The following is a 22,858-nucleotide window of genomic DNA, read 5'->3' on the forward strand; positions in this document are numbered from 1 at the left end:
TATATGTAGCTTAAAAAATATCAGGCACGTGGGGAAGACATGGGGGGTTGCTTTGCAGTGCTGGGACACGCCGAAAGGCTCCATCGCCCCGAGGTTTTCAAGGGCACCCGGGGTGCTGCAGCGCGTTGCCCTTGGGTGGCTGCCAGCCGCCCACCCAGCCGCTCCCTCGCTCCGGCTCCGCAACAGGACAAGGGGGTCCTCAGCCTTTCGGGGTGTGTGGCGGGGGGGATCAGCCATGTGTGCCGCATCCCGAGACGTTTCCATGGAGCGATGCGCGGCTCTCGCGTGCAAAAAATCCCCGATGCGATGCTCAAACGGGGCAGAAACGGGGCTTTCTGCCAGCGCCTCGGTGGAAGCATCCGGCAGCGTCCTCCGCTTGCACGGCCAGGGTGAAACCTGCCTCCTCCCTCGCAGCTATTTTCTAATTGAAAGCGCTGAGCCTGTTACAATGTGCTCCTTTTATTAATGTGTCACTCCTGATTTAAAAGGACATTTCATTTCTCTCTCCCTTCCCCCTCCCTGTTTTTTTTTTTTCTTTCTTCCCTAAACTGGATGTCGCAAGAATTCCCACTGCTCGCTAGCAAAAATACTCTTTTCTCTCCAGGGATGCGATCTAATCAGAGGGCTGAATTTCCATAGGTCAGAATCTAATCAGAGGGTGGCCCGGCACAGCTTTTGCTATGAAATATGTCATATTTAAAAAGAGCAAAGGGGAAGCAGAGGAGCCTCGGGGTTCAGAGCTGCCTTTTGGGATGCTGATAATGCAGAGGATGATGGAGACGTTGCGTTGGGCTCCTCCTTTGGAGGTGCAAATCTGATGCTCAGCCCTGTTTAAATAGTCCTTAAAATTCAGCAATACCTGTCACCGCTGGTTTCTTCTCCCCAGTAAACCCAAAAAAGGGACCAACCGCGGATTTTGAGGACTGGTGACACTTGGCTGTCCTCCGCTGTCAGAAAGCAAAAGGAAGGGGGGGATGAGGGATGAGATTCACACGTCAGCCACAGCAAAACAGCAGGTTTTGGTCAGCTCCATCTGGATCCCGGCTTTATTTTTTGGTGCCTGGCTTTATTTTCCCTGCTTTTCCCTCTCCCTTAACACACATCCTTAGCATTTTGGGCTGGCTCCTCCTGGGGCCATGCATCTGTTTCTCTCTGCTCTCCCTCCCCGCTCGTGCTCTTCCCCTCCTTCTTTTCCCCATCTTCTGGGGTGATTTTGCCCTGAATTTGGGCAGCGGATGCTCTGCGAGTGGGTGGGTTTTCGCCTTCCCTCCTCTTTCAGGCATCGCTGGGGCTCCGGCATCAGCCCTCTGCGGGGTCCCCGTCCCCCCCGGCACCGGTGCAATAAATCACAGAGCTCCAGAGCTTTGGCTTTGCCATGTGGGGACTGCACTGGAGAAGTGCAGGAGCATCCCATGGTTACACTCCGCTGTTTTTAAGTACCAGATGTCCTCCCGGCAGAGCTGAGCCTGAATTACCGGGCGTAGAGGTGGGAGCTGGTGGGCTGCAGCCCCGTTGCCGTCTCAAAGTGGGTTTGCAGCAGGTGGAGGGAGCAGAGCAAAAATCAGAATGCTAATTTGGCTTTTTTGAGCTGTCTGGAAGAGGCAGGTTGGGGACGTGTTTGCAGGGGGGATTTGCTCAGGTGAATGCTTGTGCCAATGCATTTGCTGCACGTGAGCGGAGGTGGGTGGCTGGGACCACCCCACACTTGGCCATTTTTGACTTTAAAAAGCCACCAACCATCAGGAGGTGGTCTAAGCACCACCAAAACGCCTGGCTGGACTGGGATGGGGATGCTCCAGCTTCCCATTGCCAGGCACGGGGGCTGAAACACAATGCCCCGGGAGGAGGGATGAAAAACCGTCTGGAGTTGTTGCGGTTACAAGCCGGGAACCCCTGTATCTCAATCGTTCGTGGGCGCGAGGGAAAATGCAATCTTAGCTCTGTCTTTGTCACCCATCGGTTCTGCCCGCCGGCTTTATTTAATCGCCCTGTTGATCCGCGCCAGGGGCAGGAGGGAGATGTAATCTCGCCCGGCGGCTCCCAACGCTGGTTGATGAAGAGGCAGAGCTTTTCCACACACGTGGAGGCTCCATCCCCGGCACAGATCCATTCCCAATTTCCTTTGGGCAGATGCCATCATGCTGCAAAACATTTGCTCATCCCCCTCCCTTTGCTTTCGTGCCTGTTGCTCATCTCGCTTTTGGAAATGTCAAAAGCGAAGCGGGGGGAATCGGGGCACCTGCTGCAAGACCTCGCCTGACCTTCCTTGCATCCCTCCTCCTCCTCCCTCTCCCATCGCTGCCTCCCTATATCTGCAAAGCCCCGAATTCGAGGGGACTGCGTGCTGCGTTGGCAGCCGCAAGGAATTAATCCCCGCTTTAGCGTGCTAAAATAAACCCTGTCCAGGCGAGGAGAGAGCCTGCAAAGAAGCCGGCCCCGAATGAGCGTGGCTGCTGGCGGGGATTTGAGTCGCTGTCAGCAAGGAGGGAGGCGTCGTGCTGGGGTTGCAAAGGTGCAAAATTAAACCCCATCTTGCTGCGCACCATTTCAGGGCTGAAAACAGCCCTTAATTTAGCCCCTGTCCCTGCTCGGCGCTGCTGGCTCCCATGCACCCACTGTGCAATGCTGCAAAGCACTCTCCAGCACTCACCACCACCAAAAAAAAAAAAAAAAAAATCCCCTTTTTTTCCAAATTTTCTTGCATCCAGCTGATTGCAGCAGCAAGCCCACTTTTGCAGCGCAAAGATGGTTTCTTGAATTTTACAGCCCCATGCTCAATATGCCAGGCCACGCTGCCTTGCTGTTACAGCAGGCACATGTGCGTGCAGCATGCTCTCCCGCAGGTCATGGTTGAGATTTATTGCAAAAACACCGGCAACTTGTTTTACAAGTGATGCGAGCCGCGAATCGCTGGCTGCGGGACGTATAAAATCACCTTTCCCTCTTTCAGGGGATCTTCTGCAAAGGAGTCTCAGTTTCTGCAGCCCCATTTCCAAACCTGCTCCCATTTTCCAGGTGCTCTGGGGTTTTCCAGCGTTGCTTTTCCACCTGATGCAAGCAATAATTAAAAAAAATGGATTTTTGCAGTGGGTTAAGGGCTGGTTTGGGGTGCCCTGGTTGCGGCTGGTGTCAAATGGGTGTGGTCAGGGCAAGGATGCTAAAGCAAGGCTCAGATCTGCCAGGCTGTCAATCTGGCATCTTCCAGCAGCAGAAGGAAATAGAGGAAAATAAAATAGAATTGCAATTGCTGCCCTCCTGACCCTGGCTGCTCCATGCTCCTGCAATAGTCTTGCAGCAAATCGAGGGGAAACGGGGAGAAAACAGCCAGACGGAGCCACCCGTGCTGTGATTTTCCCTCTGCTGCGAGGACAAATCCCGCATCCAGCTATAGGAGAGATGGGGAAGAAGCAGGCTGTGGGCCACGGCTGGGCTGTAAAACCTCAGGCTGGGCTTTGCCCATCCTCTGATTAATCTGTTGGACCCGTTCCCGTGAGAAATGAGTAGTTTAGAGGGTTTTAAAGCAAGCCTGAGTGGAGGAACTTGGTCTGCCATGGGGAGAGAACCAGTGTGGGGCAGATAATGGACAAAGTCAAAGCCAATATCTCGGTAGAAAGGATGGGCTTGAGTTTGCAGGTGGGAAAGGTGGCCGGTGGGATCAGGGTTTTGCGTGTGGATCAAGGCGAGCCTCAAAATCCGGGCACCCAGGGTTTCTTTGGGCAAATGTGGGCTGTTTTGCAAAGCCGGAGAGAGAAGCAGCGAAACGGTCAGTCCTCGCATTTTGGTGCCATAAGCTGGTAAATAAGGGCAGGAAGGATTTTTCCCCAGCTGGTGCTTTTTTGGTGCCTTGGGAGCAGCCAAAATTCATCGCTGCAAGGCGGGCAAGATACCACGCTGATGGGCTTGCCCATGGGTTATCCCTATATGGGATGGAGCCAGTGTTTGCTCCCCATAGCAGAGCTATTAATACCATAAAACCATTTGAGAACAGCATTTTAACCCCCTGCCCCATCCTTCCCTGGTAACTCACGTCTGTTTTTCTCCTTTTTTTAACTTTTCCAGCCTACCTGACAGTCAGCATCGAGCCGCTGCCGCCCGTGGTGGTGGGAGATGCTGTCACCCTGAAATGCAACTTCAAGACGGATGGGAAGATGCGGGAAATCGTCTGGTACCGGGTAAGCGGCCCCGGTGCCTCTTCCCTGCCCGTGGGGACGGGGACATGAAGCCACCCGGGCGCTTTGCTCCTGTACAACAGAAGGTCAAGGCTGGATGGCGGAGAGAAAGGCAGACAGCGCTCGCGCTGATGGAAATATCGATTCAGCGAAGCGGGCAGGCAGGCTGGCCTTTGAAAAACTGGGTGGGGGGGAGAGATGTAAAATGCCTTTGCAGTCGTCTTGAAGGCTCCATCAGCTTTCTCCAGGCGTTTTGTTATGTTTTCCGGGTGGATTTGGGGTTGGCAGGCTTGGTGCTGGGGGCTTTGCGCCGAGGGTTGGTGCCGGTCGGGTTTTGGGAGCTGAGGGCTTGGGTCAGCACTGCTGTGCAAAGAGGATTTTCATGTTGGATGTGAAACTATGCAAAAAAGACAGTAGTTTACATGCTGGGGGGGAAATTATGCAAAAGTGAGGGTGTTTGGGGCTTGGGGAGTAGTGCTGGGCTCTTCATGGGAGAGCTCAGCACTGAGCCTCCCCCAAAAACCTTTCCCCTTCCCATCCCTGTCCCCAGAATACCCAGGGATGCAGGATGCTGATCTGGAGCAGAGCAAGATTTATAGCATCTGGTTTGATTTGGGGAGGGGGGATTTGGAGGCTGTAGCTTCCCCCCCCCCACCAGCATCACTCCCATCTGCACCGAGCCTGGACCAAGCCTCGGATATACCGGTCCAGAGCAGTATTTTTGGCTTTCTGCAGGGAATTTCAGGATAAGCTGCCAAACACAGATAACCCCCCCACAGTGGTTTGATCAGAGAAAACTGAGAAGTTTTCCAGAACGGGAAAAACTCAGCTCTTTGCTGGCACGTCTGCTCGCAAAGGAGGCGAGGAAAGGGCTAATTGGGCTGGTGGCATCCGAAGAAGCGGCCGCCCTTCGCCACAGGCTATTTTTTTCTTGGTTTTACCATCTTGTTTCTGCTCCCCAGACAAGGAGCATCTCTGCCTTAAGGCTCTTCTTCGCATCCAGGCAGGTTTATAAATAGGAAAAGGTGCTCTCTGGACTGATATATATTCAGCTGCTGGAGCGTGGTGCATGCACAGGAGTATTTCCATCGAGTCCTGGCTGTTGCTTGCTATAAATATGTGTATTTATGTGTGTAGGGGATGCAAGCACCAAAAACTGTCCCAAACCCTAAGTTGCAGCTTGCAATTGGCTTCGCCTCCCCCGTATTTTGGGGAGGAGGCTTTTTGCACTGTGCTCCTTCTGCTGGTGCTGCCATCTCCACTGGGTTTTTCCTTCCCTTTTCCACTTGGTAATATTGGATTAACCCACTTTCTCGTGAGCTGGGGCTGGATTTGCATAATCCCCCCTGCACGGAGGGGTGCTGGAGCCCTCGGTGAGAGGATGACGCGCCAGGGTGGCCGAGCAAATTACATTCTGAGAAACCACGGAGAGAGTGGGAGGGGAAAAAATAACCCAGCTTTTATTTTTATCACTGCAAATCCCCCCTTCTTCCAGGTTTTTTACCCCCCCTTCCCTTTTTCTCCTTTCCCAGGGAGCTGCCCGCATTCAGAAAGTTGGGTTTTTCATAGAGCACGTTGGGTTTTTCATAGAGCATCTTGGGATTTCCCAAATTCCCTCCTGATTTTTGACTTTTTTCCCTTTTTTTCCCCCCCTTCTTGTCTCACTCATGGACTTTTGCAGCTGCCCAAACCCCCAGTCGCAGCTCCCCCGTGCAGGAGGTGACGGATGGTTTTGGGCGAGCCGGTGTGGAGATGCTGGGGCTGGGGAGTTATATTTATGCCATTTGTAAATCATCCTGACAGCATCTTTGTGCGCGGCACTGGAGCAGTGGAGCAGGGTGGTTGTTGGGACTCGCTGGGGCTCCCGTTTCCCTTGGTTTATTTTATAGGGAGCAGAGTGAGCTCATTGAGTTTCAGGATGCAGACCTGCTCCAGGGGTGCACGGCGGGTCGCAGGGGCGGGGAAGGCAAAAGAAGGGGAGTGTGGCAGCAAACTCAGCAGCGGCTTGGTGCAGGGCATGGGGTGGGTGCGTAACCCATCAGGGTGGGTGCATAACTCACCAGGGTGCATGCACAACCCATCGGGGTGCATGCACAATGCATAGGGTGAATGCGTAACTCATAGGGTGGGTACATAACCCATCAGGGTGGGTGCATAACCCACAAGGTGGGTGCATAACGCATAGGGTGGGTGCATAACGCATAGGGTGGGTGCATAACGCATCGGGTGGGTACATAACCCACAGGGTGGGTGCGTAACCCATCAGGGTGCATACATAACCCACAGAGTGGGTACATAACCCACCGGGTGGGTGCATAACCCATCAGCGTGGGTGCATAACCCATAGGGTAGGCACATAACCCATCAGGGAGGGTGCATAACCCATCAGGGTACATACATAACCCATCAGGGTGGGTGCATAACCCACAGGGTGGGTGCATAATGCATAGGTGTGTGCATAACCCATCAGGGTGGGTGCATAACGCATAGGGTGGGTGCATAACCCATCAGGGTGGGTGCATAACGCATAGGGTGGGTGCATAACGCATAGGGTGGGTGCGTAACCCATCAGGGTGCATGCATAACCCATGGGGTAGGTGCATAACCCATCAGGGTGCATGCATAACCCATGGGGTGGGTGCATAACCCATCGGGGTGCATGCATAACCCATGGGGTGGGTGCATAACCCATCGGGGTGCATGCATAACCCATGGGGTGGGTGCATAACCCATCAGGGTGCATGCATAACCCATGGGGTGGGTGCATAACCCATCAGGGTGCATGCATAACCCATGGGGTAGGTGCATAACCCATCAGGGTGCATCCATAACCCACAGGGTGCATTCATAACCCATCAGGGTGCGTGCATAAGCTGTCGGGGTGCCAGGTGGGTGCATAACCCATGGGGTGCGTGCATAATTCATTGGAAGCATGCATAACCCATCAAGGTGTGTGCATAACCTGTCAGGAGCATTCATAACCTGTTGAGGTGCATGCGTAACCCCTCGGTGTGCGTGCCTAGCTTGTCGAGAGCGTGCATAACCCATGTGGTGCGCACATAAGGCATCGGGTCTGTGCATAACCCATCGAGGTGCGTGCATAACCCATCCGTGCGCCTGCATAACTTGTCGAGAGCGTGCATATAATCCACGGGGTGCGTGCATAACCCATCCGTGTGCGTGCATAACTTGTCGAGAGCGTGCATGACCCACAGGATGCGTGCATAACCCATGGGGTGGGTGCATAGCCCGTTGGGGTGCATGCACACCGAGGCTGAAGGCTGCGAGGAGTAAAGGGGCTTCTTACCACGGGTAAGGCAGGTAAAACCTCACCGAGAAGCACTGTGCTGCAAACTGGCACCCCCTGGGCCCCCTCTGCAGCAGCTCCTCTGGGAGCCCCATGGCTGAGGGACGGCGAGCAGGGAACATTTCTCTCGGTCAGAAAACCCCTCGGCATGAGCTGCCGCTCCGGGTCGCTTGAAACGTAGAAGACTCGAGGAGATCTGGGATGAGCAAAGGGGCTTTTTCACGGCATAAACAGGAACATGCAGCATCTGCAAAGGTGTTAATTAATATCCAGCCGCCCCCCTGTGTGGTAAATTCATCTCCAGAAGGTGTGATTTGCCCAAGAACATGTGCAAACATGGGTCCGAACCACTTGTGTGTTAGGCGAGTGCCCAAAAACCCTTGCAGGAGACGAGGGTGGTGGCATCCTTGCAAACGAGCTTGTAATGAGTCCGGGAAGACACGGAGCTGTCAAGCTGTTAGCTGGCTCCCATCGCAGGCGTCTCGGGGGTCGCGCTCGAGACCTGATTAGTATGGTCACTGCCACGCCACAGCAAGGGATGGGGAGAGAGAAAATTACTTTTTGCAGCAGTGCAGAGCTCTAAGAAAAAATAATACAGGAGTGGGAGAGGGAGGGAAAATCCTCTGGGTCTCTGTTCTGGCTCTGTACAGACATCTGGCAGCAGTGGGGGAAGCAGGCAGCCGGCAGCAGCCAGCCTGTACACACAGCCGGGGGCTCGGATGAGATGATGGTAATTGCAAAAAAGTGATTTGCAGATTTTTGGTGGCAGGCGAGGGCTGGGCATGATTCCCCGGCGGAGAGCAGCGCTCCCACGCTCACCGTCCCTCTGCCCGGCGGGGACCGGGGGTTTCACCTGGGGATGTAGAGCAGCCAGCACTGGGGACGGAGGGGAGCCCGTGGGTCTGGGGGGAGTCGCTCTGCCTTGATTAATTAGAGTTTGGTGCTCAGTCTAATTAGCAAGAAGAATAACTTAGAGCTGGGGCTGGCGTTGCTGTCTGCAGCGCCTGTGCATGGCGTTGCTCTCCGTAGCACCCATGGCGTATGGACCTTGGTCTCCGTAGCACCCATGGTGCGCGGGCATTGCTCTCTGTGGCACCCATCATACGCGGGCATTGCTCTCTGTAGCACCCATGGTGCATGGGCATTGCTGTCCCTAACACCCATGGTGCATGGGCATTGCTCTCCCTAACACCCATGTGCATGGGCATTGCTCTCCCTAACACCCATGCTGCATGGGCATTGCTCTCTGTAGCACCCATCACACGCGGGCATTGCTCTCCGTAGCACCCATGTGCATGGGCATTGCTCTCCCTAACACCCATGCTGCATGGGCATTGCTTATTGCAGCACCCACTCATGAGCGCTTCTCTCCATAGCACCCATTAACGTGGCCTTTGCAGGCAAGGGGACATACACCATGATCCCGGGGATCCCTCTCATCCCATCTGCCGTTCTCCCCATCCTTCATGCAACAGCTCTTGTTTTGAAGCTCCTCAGCTCGGTGCACAGGGATTGCAAAGCATTTTGCTCCGCCGAGGGGATCGTCGGGCTGGTCCCTGCCCAGCAAATGCCCCGGGGCTCCAAAACCCGCGGCCATGGCAAGCGGGGGCCGATGTATTACAGATGTTGGCGACGTTGCTCTGAGCCGCCTGATCGATGCTGACAAAGCGCGGTCCCCGCGGGGGCTTCCTCTGCCACTGCCCATTAGGAGAAATGAGACATTACAGCCCCGGCCGGCGGCTCCTGCGGCGGCTCCGAGCGGGAAATGTTGCTGGTGACAGTGATAAAGTCACTGCTCACAGCAGCACCGGCTCCAGGGGAGGGGGAAGGCGGGGTGGAGGAGCCAAGCGAAGGGCACCAGACGTGCTGAAGCTGTTGCAAGCCTTTCCTACGCCGGGCGATGCTGCTGGGGAAGCCCAGAGCAAAAATAAAAGGCTTTGAAAATTTAGAGATGCTGGTTTGGGGATGCTCGGGAGGAGCCAGGCTGGAGGCAATGACCACCCGGCTGCACCGGGATGGTTTTTTTTTACCGCTCGCTCCTGGAAAGCGTCTCCCACCTCACCTATTCCAGCAGCAGAAATTCACAGCCCCGCCCCCGCCCCCAAATTTTCAAGCCAACCCAATTCACAGCAGGTTGCGCCTCCAATTTATAAACCTTGCTCCCCTTCAGGGAAAAACTCTCGAGATTTACAGCTGAGGAGAGATTCTCTAAAATTTGTGCAAAGCCACTGATGGAGAGATCTTGGGCCAGTAACTGCGAGAGGTCTGACTCGTGCCATTCATCTGCACGCCGGCTGGGTCGTCTCTGCGCCTCAGAGACGATAATTTAAATGTCAGCATGGGGAACTCTCTTAATTCCTCATGCTCAGGCGGGGAGAGAAGGTCACAAGCATCAGCACAGTTTATTGAGCTCTCTATTACCGCTGGGCGAGGGCATCGCTCCGGCTCCGAGGCGGCGGCGGGGAGCCCGGGCTGCGCCTCCCAAAATTGCACGACCCTCTTGCAATATCGATTTGATCGTGCACGTGGTTTAGCGATGCTGGGGAGTGGGTACCGGCGTGGGCGCTGCCCTTTGGTGGGTGGAGATGGGTCGTGGTGCTCATTCTGAGATCAAACCACCCAGCTTTGGGCAAATAAATCAACTGCGCTGTATTTTTGGAAGCCAAATTTAATGCTGGTCGGCGTTTTGGGTGGCTCTGAGCAAGGTAGGACCGAGCGGTCCAGCAAGCCCAGGGCAGGAGGAGGGATTTCAGCCAGCTGAGCTAAATGCGGATGCTTGAGCGAGCTGGGGAGGGAGGCAGAAAAAAAGCTAAAAAAGGGGGTTTCCAGCGTGATGCGTTTCTCCCAGCAGCTGCGACGTGGGATGCTGCAAACCCCGGCGCTACCCCCCAAGCGCGCTGGGCACTGCAGTCACCCCTTGCAGCCCCTGTAGGGTATTTTCCCTCTTGCATCGCAAGTGCTTTTTGCATTTGCTCGGGGAAAGGGTGTCAATTCAGCCCCAGGACCAGAGTCCAGACCAGAGCCCGGCGATGCCCCGTGCCCCAGGGTGCTACGGAGACGTCCTGTCCTTTTACAACCCACTTTGTCCTCCAAAATTCCTCCCCCGCATTCCCTTGGTCCCCCATCCATCACTCCCGGGTGTTTAACTAACCCACCGAGCATCCCGGCAAGACGCTCCGGTAATATTAATGGTGCCAGCGTATTTTGGGGACAGCAAACTGCCGGGTCGCCGGCAAGGTGAGAGCAACGGGGGGAGAGGCAGGAGAGGGCTGCCTCGGCGACAGCGGGAAGGAGCCGGAGGTTAATGTCTCCCCTCGCAGTGGCAATCACCGGCTTTTTGTCAGGAATAAGATTTTTACTGGGCTTTATAAATAATGCAGCAGGCAGCCTCAGGCTGCCTGAGCTCGGCTCCAGTGCCTTAAATGCACCTTTTCCTCTCCCCGCACCCCTTTTCCTCCCGCCCCTCGCTGTGGGCACGTAATTTGGGGCAATGGCCATCGGATGCTGCTGAATTATCATCCTTTTTTGCCCCAGCAAGAAGCATTGGGCTCGGCCGCTCCCGTGGGTTCACCGACAACTTTATATGTAGCTCCTCCCCCCAAAAAATTGACCCTAGGGTGCAGATAAAAGGCTGAAAGTAGGTCTAATCCCTGAAAAAAGACTATTTTCCGTGCGCCTTTTCATAGGAGCCTATTAACTGCCTGCAATCCCCCGAGGATGCGACCGCGCTGCGGCACCTTCCCTTGCCGTGCATCTTCCTGGGGATGCGAGGGGTCCCGGGGGGCGAGCGGCTGCTTCGAGCTGCGTTTTTCCACTCCCATCCTTGGATCTAGCTTGATGTTCTCCGGCTTTGCCCACATCTGGCCAGATGTGCTGGGTAACCCGTGGCTGCAAACTCCTGGTCCATGGGGATCACCTCCACCGCGCCCCTTCCCCTGAGCATCCCGCCTTGCAGCAACCGCTCTGTTGCATCCTCAAAAATAATCCCTAGAAAACCCTTTGAGATGAAACACAAAGAGCTTCTCGATCCGGGAGCAGCTCCAAGGTTTCTCCCCAAACCCACCCCAGGGCATAAATAAAAGTCAGGAAAAATCAGACGCGTCCTTGAAAACTTCCCCTCGTTGCCGAGGCCGGAGATTTACAACTCCGATAATTCTTCTCACAGTTCTTTATTCCACGTCCGTGCCAGTGTGTATTTTCTTTGCCATAAAAGCCTCAGCCTCAGCGAATAAATTTGAAGAGGTGGTTTTAGTGACAGCTTTCCCCCCCCCCCCCCCCTTCCTTTTTGTGATTAAAGGAGGAAAAGAGAAAATTTGGAGTCACAGCCGAGTTTCGCCCAAGCGGGGAGAGAAGTGCTGGATGGGGGCGGTGGGGTTTCCTCCCAAGAGATGCTGGTTTTGGGGGGTTAATCCCCAAAATCCCCTTCTCCTGTGCCTGGTTTTCTAAAAAAAGACTACTCTAACCCTCCAATGGATCGATCTGAGCTGTTCTAGCCCCAAAATGCCCGGCTCCCATCTGCATTGCTTTCCTCTGCTTTTTCCTCCTTAATTTTGTACTAAATGGTGCTCCTCACAAGAGGGGGAGATAAATCTGAAGGCATTGGGGGACACACGAGTCCTCCCCGGTCCTAAAAAGAGCCTTTTCCCACTTAAAATTTACAACCCCAACAAGGGGCTGGAGATCGGAGTTGGCGACGTGATAACCAGGCAGAAACACCTGGGTTTTGCTTTTAATCTCGGCGGGCTCCTAATAAATAAATAACGTTTATTGAATCTTAATAAAAATATTCAAAATAAGAATAAGGGAAATAAGAATAAGGGAAATAAGAATAAGGGAAATAAGAAGTATTAAAAATAAAAATATTAAAATTTAAAATCTTTTAAAAAACTTAAAAAGCAGGTGCAAAGCTGCTTGTGCATTTGCAAAAGTGACCACAGGCATCTGGTATATGGTTTTGGGTTTTTTTTGCAGGTCACCGACGGTGGCACCATCAAGCAGAAGATCTTCACCTTCGATGCCATGTTCTCCACCAATTTCTCGCACATGGAGAATTATCGGAAGAGGGAGGATCTGGTCTACCAGTCCACCGTGCGGTAAGTCACCCCCATATCACCTCCTTTGGCACGTCAGCTGCTTTTTAATGCCTATTTTTAGGAATTTGTCCCCATTTGGGGGCAGTTGAGGGTATTATGGCAAGCCTGTGTGCGTCCTCTTTTGCCGTTGGTGGGGTTTTATCGCATTGAAGAAATTCTAATTGTCCCTTAATGTGCCGTCACCAAATATCTGAGGTCTGTCCCTATGGTCCTGCTTGTCCCTAGGGAAAAGGTGACATCGGTGGAGATTTCCAGGGGTGAAAATGGGCAGAGAAAAACAAAGCTTGGGGGGGAAAAAAAAGAAAAAAAAAGAAAATATATAAAAAATAGGCAGTGTGGAAGCTTGTCTTTGCTTTTCTTCCAAGTGCGAAATCACTTGCAGGGGTGTCAGCTTTATTACTAATTACACACTTGCTTTATTGCCGGTGTTATAAAAACAAAACTCGAGCCTGAAAAAAATGTCAGGGGGAGACTTAATTCAAGGCAAAAAGGCTGGGGTGATGTATTTATTTTTCACGATTTTTTTTTTTCCTTTGTTTCCTTTTTAAATTAGAATTTGCTAATCGGATTTCAAAGCTCATTTTTCCTCAGCGTGGGGTAATAAAAATTCTGTGTATGGTGGGGAAAATACAGTCGTTTCCTCAAGGTGATGGGATGCTTTGCACCTGCAAATGTCCATGGCCGGGTTGGAAAGGGCTCGGCGTGGCTCATCCCAGCGGATGAGCATGTGTGCAAGTGTGGACTTCTTTCTAATTCTTTGAAATTTTAATTTCTAGGGTTTTTTCCTGTTTTTTTCTGCTACACTCAGAACTATTTTTTTAATAAGCAAGAGAAATTGTGTAAGATGGTTGTATGGGAATAAATGTGAATGTAGAGTGGAGAAGAAGCAGGAAAGCAGGGCTGGAGAGGAGATGATCAGGGGTTGCTCAGGAATTGCTCAGAGGATGCTCAGAGGTTGCTCAGGACACTCAAGGGTTTCTCAGGAAGTGCTCAGAGGATGCTCAGAGGTTGCTCAGGACCCTCAAGGCTTTCTCAGGAGGATGCACAGGGCTTGCTCAGGAGGCGCTCAGAGGATGCTCAGGAGGGTCAGCAGATGCTCAGGGGTTGCTCAGAGGATGCTCAGGAGTGTCAACAGATGCTCAGAGGATGCTCAGAGGATGCTCAGGAGGGTCAGCAGATGCTCAGGAGTTGCTCAGAGGATGCTCAGATGATGCTCAGGAAGGTCGGGAGATGCTCAGGGTGCTGAGGAGTTGCTCAGAGGTTGCTCAGGAGGGTCAGCAGATGCTCAAGGGTTGCTCAGAGGATGCTCAGATGATACTCAGGAAGGTCAGGAGATGCTCAGGGTGCTGAGGGGTTGCTCAGAGGATGCTCAGAGGATGCTCAGGAAGGTCAGGAGATGCTCAGGGTGCTGAGGGGTTGCTCAGAGGATGCTCAGGAGGGCCAGCAGATGCTCAAGGGTTGCTCAGAGGATGCTCAGAGGATGCTCAGGAAGGTCAGGAGATGCTCAGGGTGCTGAGGGGTTGCTCAGAGGATGCTCAGAGGATGCTCAGGGGGACGTTCAGGAGATGCTCAGGGGCTGCTCCACTCCTTGAGTTTTGTTTTCCCATGTAGCGCAGGCTCCACTCAGCCGCTCGCTTGGATGCTGTACAAATTTCTGACACGACTAATTATTGTTTAAGGACGTTTTTGGCGGCTTCACGAATGGATTACACATTCCCTAACTCAACAACCTCGCTTGCCTGCCATAAACCCAGCAGTTTTGCTCGGCGCTGGATTTAGCCATTGCTCTCCTCTAGCAGGGAGCACCAGGAAAGTCGGGGAATTAAGCTGGAATAAAACATCCCCCTGTGCACAGAGCGAGACATCCCGACCACGAGCATCCCTTGAGCAAGGGACAAGGACGTTGCACCGTCCCAGCGAGGCAAAGCAGATGGGTTTTTTTGGCTCAGAAACCTCCGGTTTTCTCCCTTTCACCGCGTATTGTAGAACTAATAGAATTTGCGAGCAGAAAATTTCACCGCCCTAGGACCAAGCACTTAAAAGCATCGGTAATCGTCAGCACGGCGCCGGCAAATCGTCCATGGAGCCAGGCATGTTCGCGGTAAAAGTCTTTTCACGCAGTTGTTTTCAGAGGAAAACAGCAACATGCCTGGGGAGAAAGGAGATATTTCTCAGAGGGTATGAAAAGAGCTCATTTTCTGAATCATTGGCTTGACGCTTTTTTTTTGGGGGGGGGGGGGTCCTGCCTTATTTTGGGCTCTGGCAAAGAAGAAAAGCAATATTGGGAAGGGTTTGGTGACGGGGCAGTCACTTCCCATTCAGGATTTCTCTCCCTTTCATTTTACTCTTCTGTATTTCCAGCTTTTTTTAATCTTTGTAACAGCACGGGCACGGCAGTGCCATCCCACGGAGCGTTATCCCGGGCAGCGCGGCTCTTATCTGCGCGGCGCAGAGGGCTGCCGGGGCTGCCTCTTTTCATACTGGCTTTGAACGCTGCCCGCTCAGATGTGAAGAGCAAAGCCGGGAGATATCCAACCCTGGATTTTTTTTTTCCCCTCCTGTGATTAAAAACCCACCCTCGTCGAGTAAGGCACCGCTTCATGAATATCTATATAATTTTTTCTTTCTTTCCAGCATGCTTAGAGGACGCAAAGGACATGACAGGCAGCGTTTTGGCTTTGCAGCACTGGGGGTCCCCTCCCTCCGGTCCCTACTGATCGCCAAAGCCTCAAATTGACCCAATTAGGACCATTTTACACCCAAATCCGTGCACAAACCCAAAGGGCTTGTCCCTCGCAGCGACGGGCAGCCGCCGGGATGGAGAGGGTCCCCAGCTTGGCGGGGACCGAAACTGCCGGCACCGCTCCCACGTGCCGCTAACATAGGGTGTGGATGATTTCCCGCTCCGTGTGTGGGTAATTAGAGGCTGGAACAGATGGCGGTGGCTTAGTTGAAAGCGTTGTGGCCATTAAAAGGAGCTGCCAAGCGACTGTTCGCTTCGACGGGGGCTTGTTTGTGCTGGCAGGGGGCTCGCACGGCGAGGAGGAGGCATGGGAAAGCAGCCAGGAGCATTCGGAAAGGATCCGGCAAGCCAGCGCCGTGTTTCTTCCCTGGCTGGGGAAGCCCCACGAGGCGCATGCCTGGGTTTGTCGGGAAAAGTGGGGGGGGTTTGAAGCTGGAGGTGACTTGCCGGGTGTTCCGTGGGGGAATTGTCCCCATCCTTATTGCTGTGGTGGGGTGCTGCTGGCTGGCAAGGTGGGATGATGCTGCCGGCAAGGTGGGATGATGCTGCCGGGGAGGTGGGAGGATGCTGCCAGCCGGCGAGGTGGGATGCTGTTGCCGGTGAGGTGGGATGCTGTTGCCGGTGAGGCGGGATGCTGCCGGTTGGTAGGGCGGGATGCTGCCAGTCAGCAAAGCGGCTCCTTTGCAGCCGGCAGCGAGCATTTCCACCTCTAGCAGCACCAACCTTCTGCACATCTCTTCCTCTCCTGTTTTTTTTTTTATATATATATAAAGAATCTAGCTAATATATCGATCAAAGCGTGCTCTGGGTTTGCTTGGAGTTTGGGCTTTTGATGCTTCCTATCCGCCACGCTTTGCTACAGCCGATCCATTGCCCAAGCAGTCTGTAACGGCCAGTGCTGAGCCTTTAACAGCAGCGTTTCGCAGGCGTTTAATGTCCACGCTTCGCAGGTTTTTGCTCTCGGCGGTGCCTTTACCTCCCGTACGCTTCTCCTTTCAATAATGCAATTACTTACCCTCCCGAGGAGCTGTCAGTGCCAGTAAACTCCAGCTGCTAAACCGCATTACACAGCTCTCTCCTGCAGCCTTTGCGGTTATTAATAGTTTATTGATCCCCGTCGCTGGCAAAAAGCAACCCCGTCCAACACCTTGATATCCAGATGCCGACCGCTGCATCCCCCAGGAAAATGGGGTTGGGATGGAGGGAGGAGCAAGTGGTGAGCCCCGTCTCTCCTCCCCAGCCTCCCCGAGGTTCGCATTTCGGACAACGGTCCCTACGAGTGTCACGTGGGGATTTACGACCGCGCCACACGGGAGAAAGTGGTCCTGGCCTCTGGGAACATATTCCTCAATGTGATGGGTGAGTGCAGCCCCCGGCTGGGTGGGGCCGGAGCGGAAAGGGCTGTGGGGTCTCAGGGTGGGGGAACAGCAGGGATTTGGCTCATTTTCCAATCCCTGGGGATGGGGATGAGGATGGAGACAGGGATGGGGATGGGGACGAGGATGGGGATGAGGATGGGGATGGGGATGGCAATGGGGATGGCGATGGAGATGAGGATGAGGACGGGGATGGGGATGGGGATGAGGATGGGGATGGCGATGGAGATGAGGATGAGGACAGGGAAGGGGATGAGGACGGGGATGGGGATGGGGATGAGGATGGGGATGGCAATGGAGATGAGGATGAGGACAGGGAAGGGGATGAGGACGGGGATGGGGATGGGGATGAGGATGGGGATGGGGATGGCGATGGAGATGAGGATGAGGACGGGGAAGGGGATGAGGATGGGGATGGGGAGGGGGATGGCGATGGAGATGAGGATGAGGACGGGGAAGGGGATGAGGATGGGGATGGGGATGAGGATGAGGATGGCGATGGCGATGGAGATGAGGACAGGGAAGGGGATGGGGATGGGGATGGGGATGAGGATGGCGATGGAGATGAGGATGGGGATGGGGATGGGGATGGGGATGGGGATGGGGATGGGGATGGGGATGAGGATGGGGATGGGGATGGGGATGATGATGGCGATGGAGATGAGGATGGGGAATAGGACAGGAACGGCAATGGGGATGGGGATGAGGACGGGGATGGGGATGAGGATGGGGATGGTGATGGGGATGGGGACAGGGTTGGGGACGAGGCCAGGGATGGGGATGAGGATGGGGACAAGGATGGGGATGGGGACAAGGATGGGGATGGGGACAAGGATGGGGATGGGGACGAGGCCAAGGATGGGGATGGGGATGAGGATGGGCATGAGGATGGGTGGGTGCTGAGGACACTGTGCTAATGCCCTGGCTCTGCTCCCCGTCAGCTCCTCCGACGTCCATCTCGGTGCTCGCTGCCGACACGCCGGCGCCCTTCAGCCGCTACCAGGCACAGAACTTCACCCTGGTGTGTGTGGTCTCCGGTGGCAAGCCTGCCCCTCTGGTGAGCCCCTGGGGGGAGTTATCTTTCATATCTATATGAAGCAAACATCAAAATATATATATAAAATATGTATGTGCTGCTTTTGGAGGCAAAATAAGGCACATCGCTGCCTGTTCCCCAAACCTTGCCCTGCAGCATCTTTCCGTGGGGACCTTGGGAAGGAGCTCCACCCAAAGCTGCCCAAGGGGATGGGATGCTGGGGATGTCTGGGGTGGTGGCTGTCCCCACTGGCCTCACCGTCCCTTTTGTCCCCACGCAGGTGTACTTCAAGCGGGACGGGGAGCCCATCGAGGCCACCCCGCTGCCGGAGCTGCCGGCCGGCGCCGGGAGCTGGGCACCCCGTAACCTCCTTCACCGTGACCTGGATGACACCAAGGTGCCAAAATCACTGGCAGCCGAAGGGGAGGTGGGAGGCGGGCGACCCCCAGCCACGGCAGACCCCCCACGGGGGCTGGCGGCCGAGCGGGGTCCTGCCACCGAAGCCATCCCTGAAACGGTGGTGAGCCGGGAATTCCCACGATGGGTGCACGTGGCGGAGCCCATCTACTATTTCCGCCACACGCACGCGCCCGTCAGCGACGGGACAGTGGAGGCACGGGCCACCCTCACCTGGACCCTGAACCCCCAAATCGACAACGAGGCGCTCTTCAGCTGCGAGGTGAAGCACCCGGCGCTCTCCATGCCCATGCAGTCCGAGGTGACGCTCGGTAAGTGCAGCTGCTGCAGCTGTGTTTGGGGGGGTTTCTTGGCTTTTTTGCACTTTTTGCCTTTTTTTTTGCATTTTTTTGGCAAATTTCTTTTTTTGCCTTTTTTTTTCTTTTTTTTTTAATTTTTTTTCTTTTTTTTTCATTTGTTGCACATGGTTTTGCTTTTTTCTGGTTTTTTCCCTTTTTGCACTTTTGCTTTTCTTTTGGGGGGTTTCAGGCACCCACAGGCCAAAGTGGGGTGCCACGTAGGGCTGCACAATGATAGGAGGTGGCTAGATGGATAGGTGGATAGATATAGGGGGTCCGCAAAAGCAAAGGTGAGGGCAGCGGGTTTTGGGGGGGGTCCATCAGGCAAGAGAAGGGGTTTGCTGTGTGTTGTAGGAGAGACAGAGCATGGGGGGCTTGTGTGAGGCAGCAGGGGGTGCAGGGAGCAGGAGGGCGAGGGCAGTTTTGGGGGGGGACGAGCCGGCAGCGATGCCAGTGGCAGGGGGTAATGTGGGCACAGCCCTAGATTGGGAAAAGCCCCCTCAGTGAGAAGGGGGTGGGTGTTTGCGTATAGGGGGGAGGTATGGGACCGGGGCAGGGGGGACAATGAGGGGCTGGTTTAGGGGGGAGCCAGGGCTGCGCTGGGTGTAGGGATGAGCAGGGAGGGGGGTGTTAAAGCTGGCGGTGGGGGCTCTGTTGGGGGACGTGGTGTTTGATGGGTCTTTGCCTTGGTTGCCTGCAGGGCAGGTGAGGAAGTTGGTAGCCCTTTAATGTTACCTTCTATGGGGTGTAACTCTGGGAGGGGATGGGATGGAGGAGCTCCTCTGGACTGGGGTCATGTTGGGGCAGCGGGGGACACCTTCATCCCATAGTGACGTCGCCTCCATCCATTTATACCCAGTCCCAGGAGACCCAAGGACATACCCATGACCCTTGTTGGCCATCACCCCCCAACTCATCCCAGTGGGGATTGCTGCATAGGGGCAGCCTGTGGGGCTGATGAGGCCCCAGCTGTGATAGAGTGGTGGGATTAAGGCCAGGGCCACCCCGTTGGCTCCCAGCATGCGCAGGACCCTAGTAGAGCAGAAGCTCCCTAAGTGACCATGGAAGCTGGTGAACAGAGTAGTTAGTGAGCCCCCTCACTTCTGCCCCCACCTTGGCTGGTCAGCTAGCCCCCAGGTAAGGCTGGGGCTCCCCTCCCTTCTCCTGGTTCCCCGTCAGAAGAGGCTGAGCTCCTCACCAGGGTTGCCTCAGCTTCGGGGCACCCTCCTGGGCAGGCTGCTCCAGCCTTCCTCCCCTCGAGCTGGGTGGAGAAGACTGAGCTTTGCTTCTGGCCAAGTAGGGCACTTGGCTCGCTGCATCGGCAATGATGCACCATCTCCTGGAGAGCTTCGCCTCGTTGGCTTTCCACCTGTCTTTGGCACAGGCACAAGTGTGCACAAGCCTCTCGGAGCTGGTGCTCCATCTCTTTTGCTTCAGCTCATCAGCGACCTCAATTAGTGGGAGGCTGGTGGCAATGAGGAGGTCAACGGGAGGTTGGCAGTCAACAAGGAGGGCAGCAGGTCTCTTGCTGATAGATGGCCCTCCATTATCTGTTCCTCCCCACCGAGCATTAAAGCTCTGTCCCAGCATACAACCGGCCAAAAAATAATCTTAAGTCCTGCGTTTTCACACCTTCTGCAGCTTAGGTGTCCACTCTCTGGGGCTTCCCATGAGGCCAAGACTTTGATGGGTTGCTCCTTCGTCCCCCAGTAGCTCCAATACCTGTAACGGCAAAGCTCACCCACACCCCCCCCCCCCCCAACCCCCCCCCCCCCCCCCCCCCAAATCCACAGCCCTCCTCATCCCCTAAGATGCCTCCAGCCTATGCACCTCACTGGACCCCCCGCCACCACCATCCACACCCATGTTTTTGGCACCATCACAGCAGATCCCCCATTAAGCCCCTCCCTATATAGAAATAGCATATATGCACTATATATACACTCCCAATAAAAGCCTCGTTGAAACCAAGACAAACCACTTGCTTCGATACAGAAAGCCCATCACCCTGCTCCAACACCGGAGGGAGGGATCTTGCATGGATATTGCCGTGCACAACCATGGTTTCCGGCACACATCCGTGCAGAGCATCCTGGGGCGCAGATGCCCTTTCCGAGGGCCAGCGTCCACCACTGCAGACCAACGTGCTTTCTGATGGCTGTTTGTCCCTTTGTGTCATGCCGGGGTGATGTCAAGGCTCAGCCTGTCCCATCCACGGCAGTGCTTGAATATACAAAGGATGAGACACCCACTTTTGGCAAAGCATAACCTTCTCCTGCCCGTTTTCCCCTTCAAGCCTGCAAAAGGTTCCTTCCATGCAAAGCCCAGGCAGCTCCTGGGGCTGTCCCAGCCCACCCATGGCACAGGAGGGACAGCCATGCAACCCCGTCCCAGCTGGGAGGAAAGAGCAGACCCCAGTGTGGTGTCACCCCACCATGGCTGGCTGCAGCACTGCTTCTCCCCGCCACCAACACACCAGGCAAGGGCCCCCCCAAGTCTGGTGTGGGAAAAGGGGTCCCCACCTCTTTAGGGGGCTGTCCTTGGCATTTTGCACCAGCAAGGCTTTGTGGCTGTCTCCCACGCTAACAGCACTCGTGCGTGACTCACCGAGGCCACCTTGTCCTGGGGCTGCCTTTCTGAGGTGCCCATCTCCACGGCTTCTAACCAGCCTGACCCCTCCTGACCCCTGTTTCTGAGCAGAGAGGGGCTTGGTTAAGAAATATGTCCTTCACCATCAACACATCCCATTACAGTCGTCTATCAATCTCGCAGTCTTCCTGTTCAGGTGCCTGCAGGGTCCTTGCCTACCTGCCTATCGATCATTTGGACGTCCATCAGCCTGTCCATCAGTCACCCAGCCATCAGCCCCGCCCTGGCTGGCACACGCCGTGCTGCCCCTTCGCCACAATTGTCCATCAAACCATTATTAACCCCGGCCAAGGGCACCCACCGGCACCGGGAACCCCTTGCTCGGCTGATGTCCCTTCTTGTCCCCTTCCCTTGCAGTTGCTCCCAAGGGCCCGAAGATCACGATGACCCCGACAAGAGCCCGCGTCGGAGACACTGTGCGGATCTTGGTGCAGGGCTTCCAGGTCAGCATCCCCATCCACCCCATTGCCATGGGGTGATTCCGTGCCAATGGACAACCTTGCATCCACACCAGCACTTTATGGGGTTGGCTTGGTGGCCGGGGGCTGCATCATGGTCCTTACATTGGTGCACCTCTGCACGTTTCAGCTGTGCCCCATCCTTGCTCCAGGCGCGAGGCAGGGCTCACCCATCTCATAGCCCCCCATCTCCCCACAGAATGAAGTCTTCCCCGAGCCCCTCTTCACCTGGACCCGGGTGGGGAGCCGGCTCCTCGATGGCAGCGCCGAACACGACGGCAAGGAGCTGGTGCTGGAGCGGGTGCCGGCCGAACTCAACGGTTCCATGTACCGCTGCACCGCCCAGAACCCCCTGGGCTCCACCGACACCCACACCCGGCTCATCGTTTTCGGTATGGCAGCACCGCAGGGGTCACCCCTCCCTCCGCAAATCCTCACTCATCTCCTCCCCCCAGTAAAACTGTCTCTCTGCTATTTCTTTCCCATCAGAAAACCCAAATATTCCCAGAGGAACAGAGGACTCCAATGGTGAGTGGTGGCGGGACTGGTATTTCAACCTGACCCCCCCCGGAGAGGGAAGGACCATGCAGAGCACATCCCTCCTTGCCTCGCCCCAAGCTCTCGCCCAATATCTCCTTGCACGGCCCCAAGCCCTTGCCCTCGGCAGCAGGGATGTCCTTGCACCAAAAGGGGCTCCATGGATGCTCCCCGCATCGTCCCTGACCTCCCTGCCTGCCCCACGCAAGCTCCATAGCAAGTTTAGGAGGGGGATCCCCCCAAAAAAAAAGTGTTGACCCCATCCTGCTTTGAACCCAAGCAGCGAGTTGCGGCTCCCTAAACTCCCCATCCCTTTTCTCCTCCTGCCTAGGTTCACTTACCGGCCACTGCGGCTTCAGACTAGTTTTGGCGCTCACCCTAACAGTGATCCTGGAGCTAACGTGAAGCTTCGCCTGCCTCTTCCTCCTCCTCTTCCTCCATACGGCTCCACCTGGCATTTACACCTCTGTCAATCGGGTCTCTCGCGCTCTCTCTTTTTTTTTTTTTTTCTATACTATTTACAGTCTCGGTCTCTTTCTGTCTGTGTCTTGGCTTCCTCAGACAATTTAATTAAAAGGAAAAAGAAAAATCTCCCCCAGTAGAAGGCTGTGCTTAATGTTTTGCCTTGTGCTGGGGGTACCCAGAACCATTTTGGGGTACCCAGAGGTTTTTGCAAGGTCTTGGGGGGGGTGTGTCTATTATGCAAGAGCCAGATTCCCCCCTGGAAAAATCCAT

The 22,858-nt window shown here is 54.9% G+C and overlaps 1 protein-coding gene across 1 annotated transcript; it reads left to right on the top strand.

The window, feature by feature from the left end:
• The first annotated feature begins 3,579 nt into the window (after positions 1 to 3,579).
• On the top strand, positions 3,580 to 22,528 carry IGSF21 (immunoglobin superfamily member 21). The gene is made up of 10 exons (XM_075721723.1): positions 3,580 to 3,763; positions 4,060 to 4,172; positions 12,448 to 12,569; positions 16,553 to 16,671; positions 17,630 to 17,745; positions 18,005 to 18,452; positions 21,486 to 21,571; positions 21,786 to 21,978; positions 22,076 to 22,114; positions 22,455 to 22,528. Exons 1-10 carry the CDS (start codon positions 3,580 to 3,582, stop codon positions 22,526 to 22,528), a joined length of 1,494 nt encoding a protein of 497 aa, XP_075577838.1.
• Positions 22,529 to 22,858: the final 330 nt, after the last annotated feature.

The sequence above is a fragment of the Pelecanus crispus genome, chromosome 15, assembly GCF_030463565.1.
Source record: "Pelecanus crispus isolate bPelCri1 chromosome 15, bPelCri1.pri, whole genome shotgun sequence".
NCBI classification, from domain to species: domain Eukaryota; kingdom Metazoa; phylum Chordata; class Aves; order Pelecaniformes; family Pelecanidae; genus Pelecanus; species Pelecanus crispus.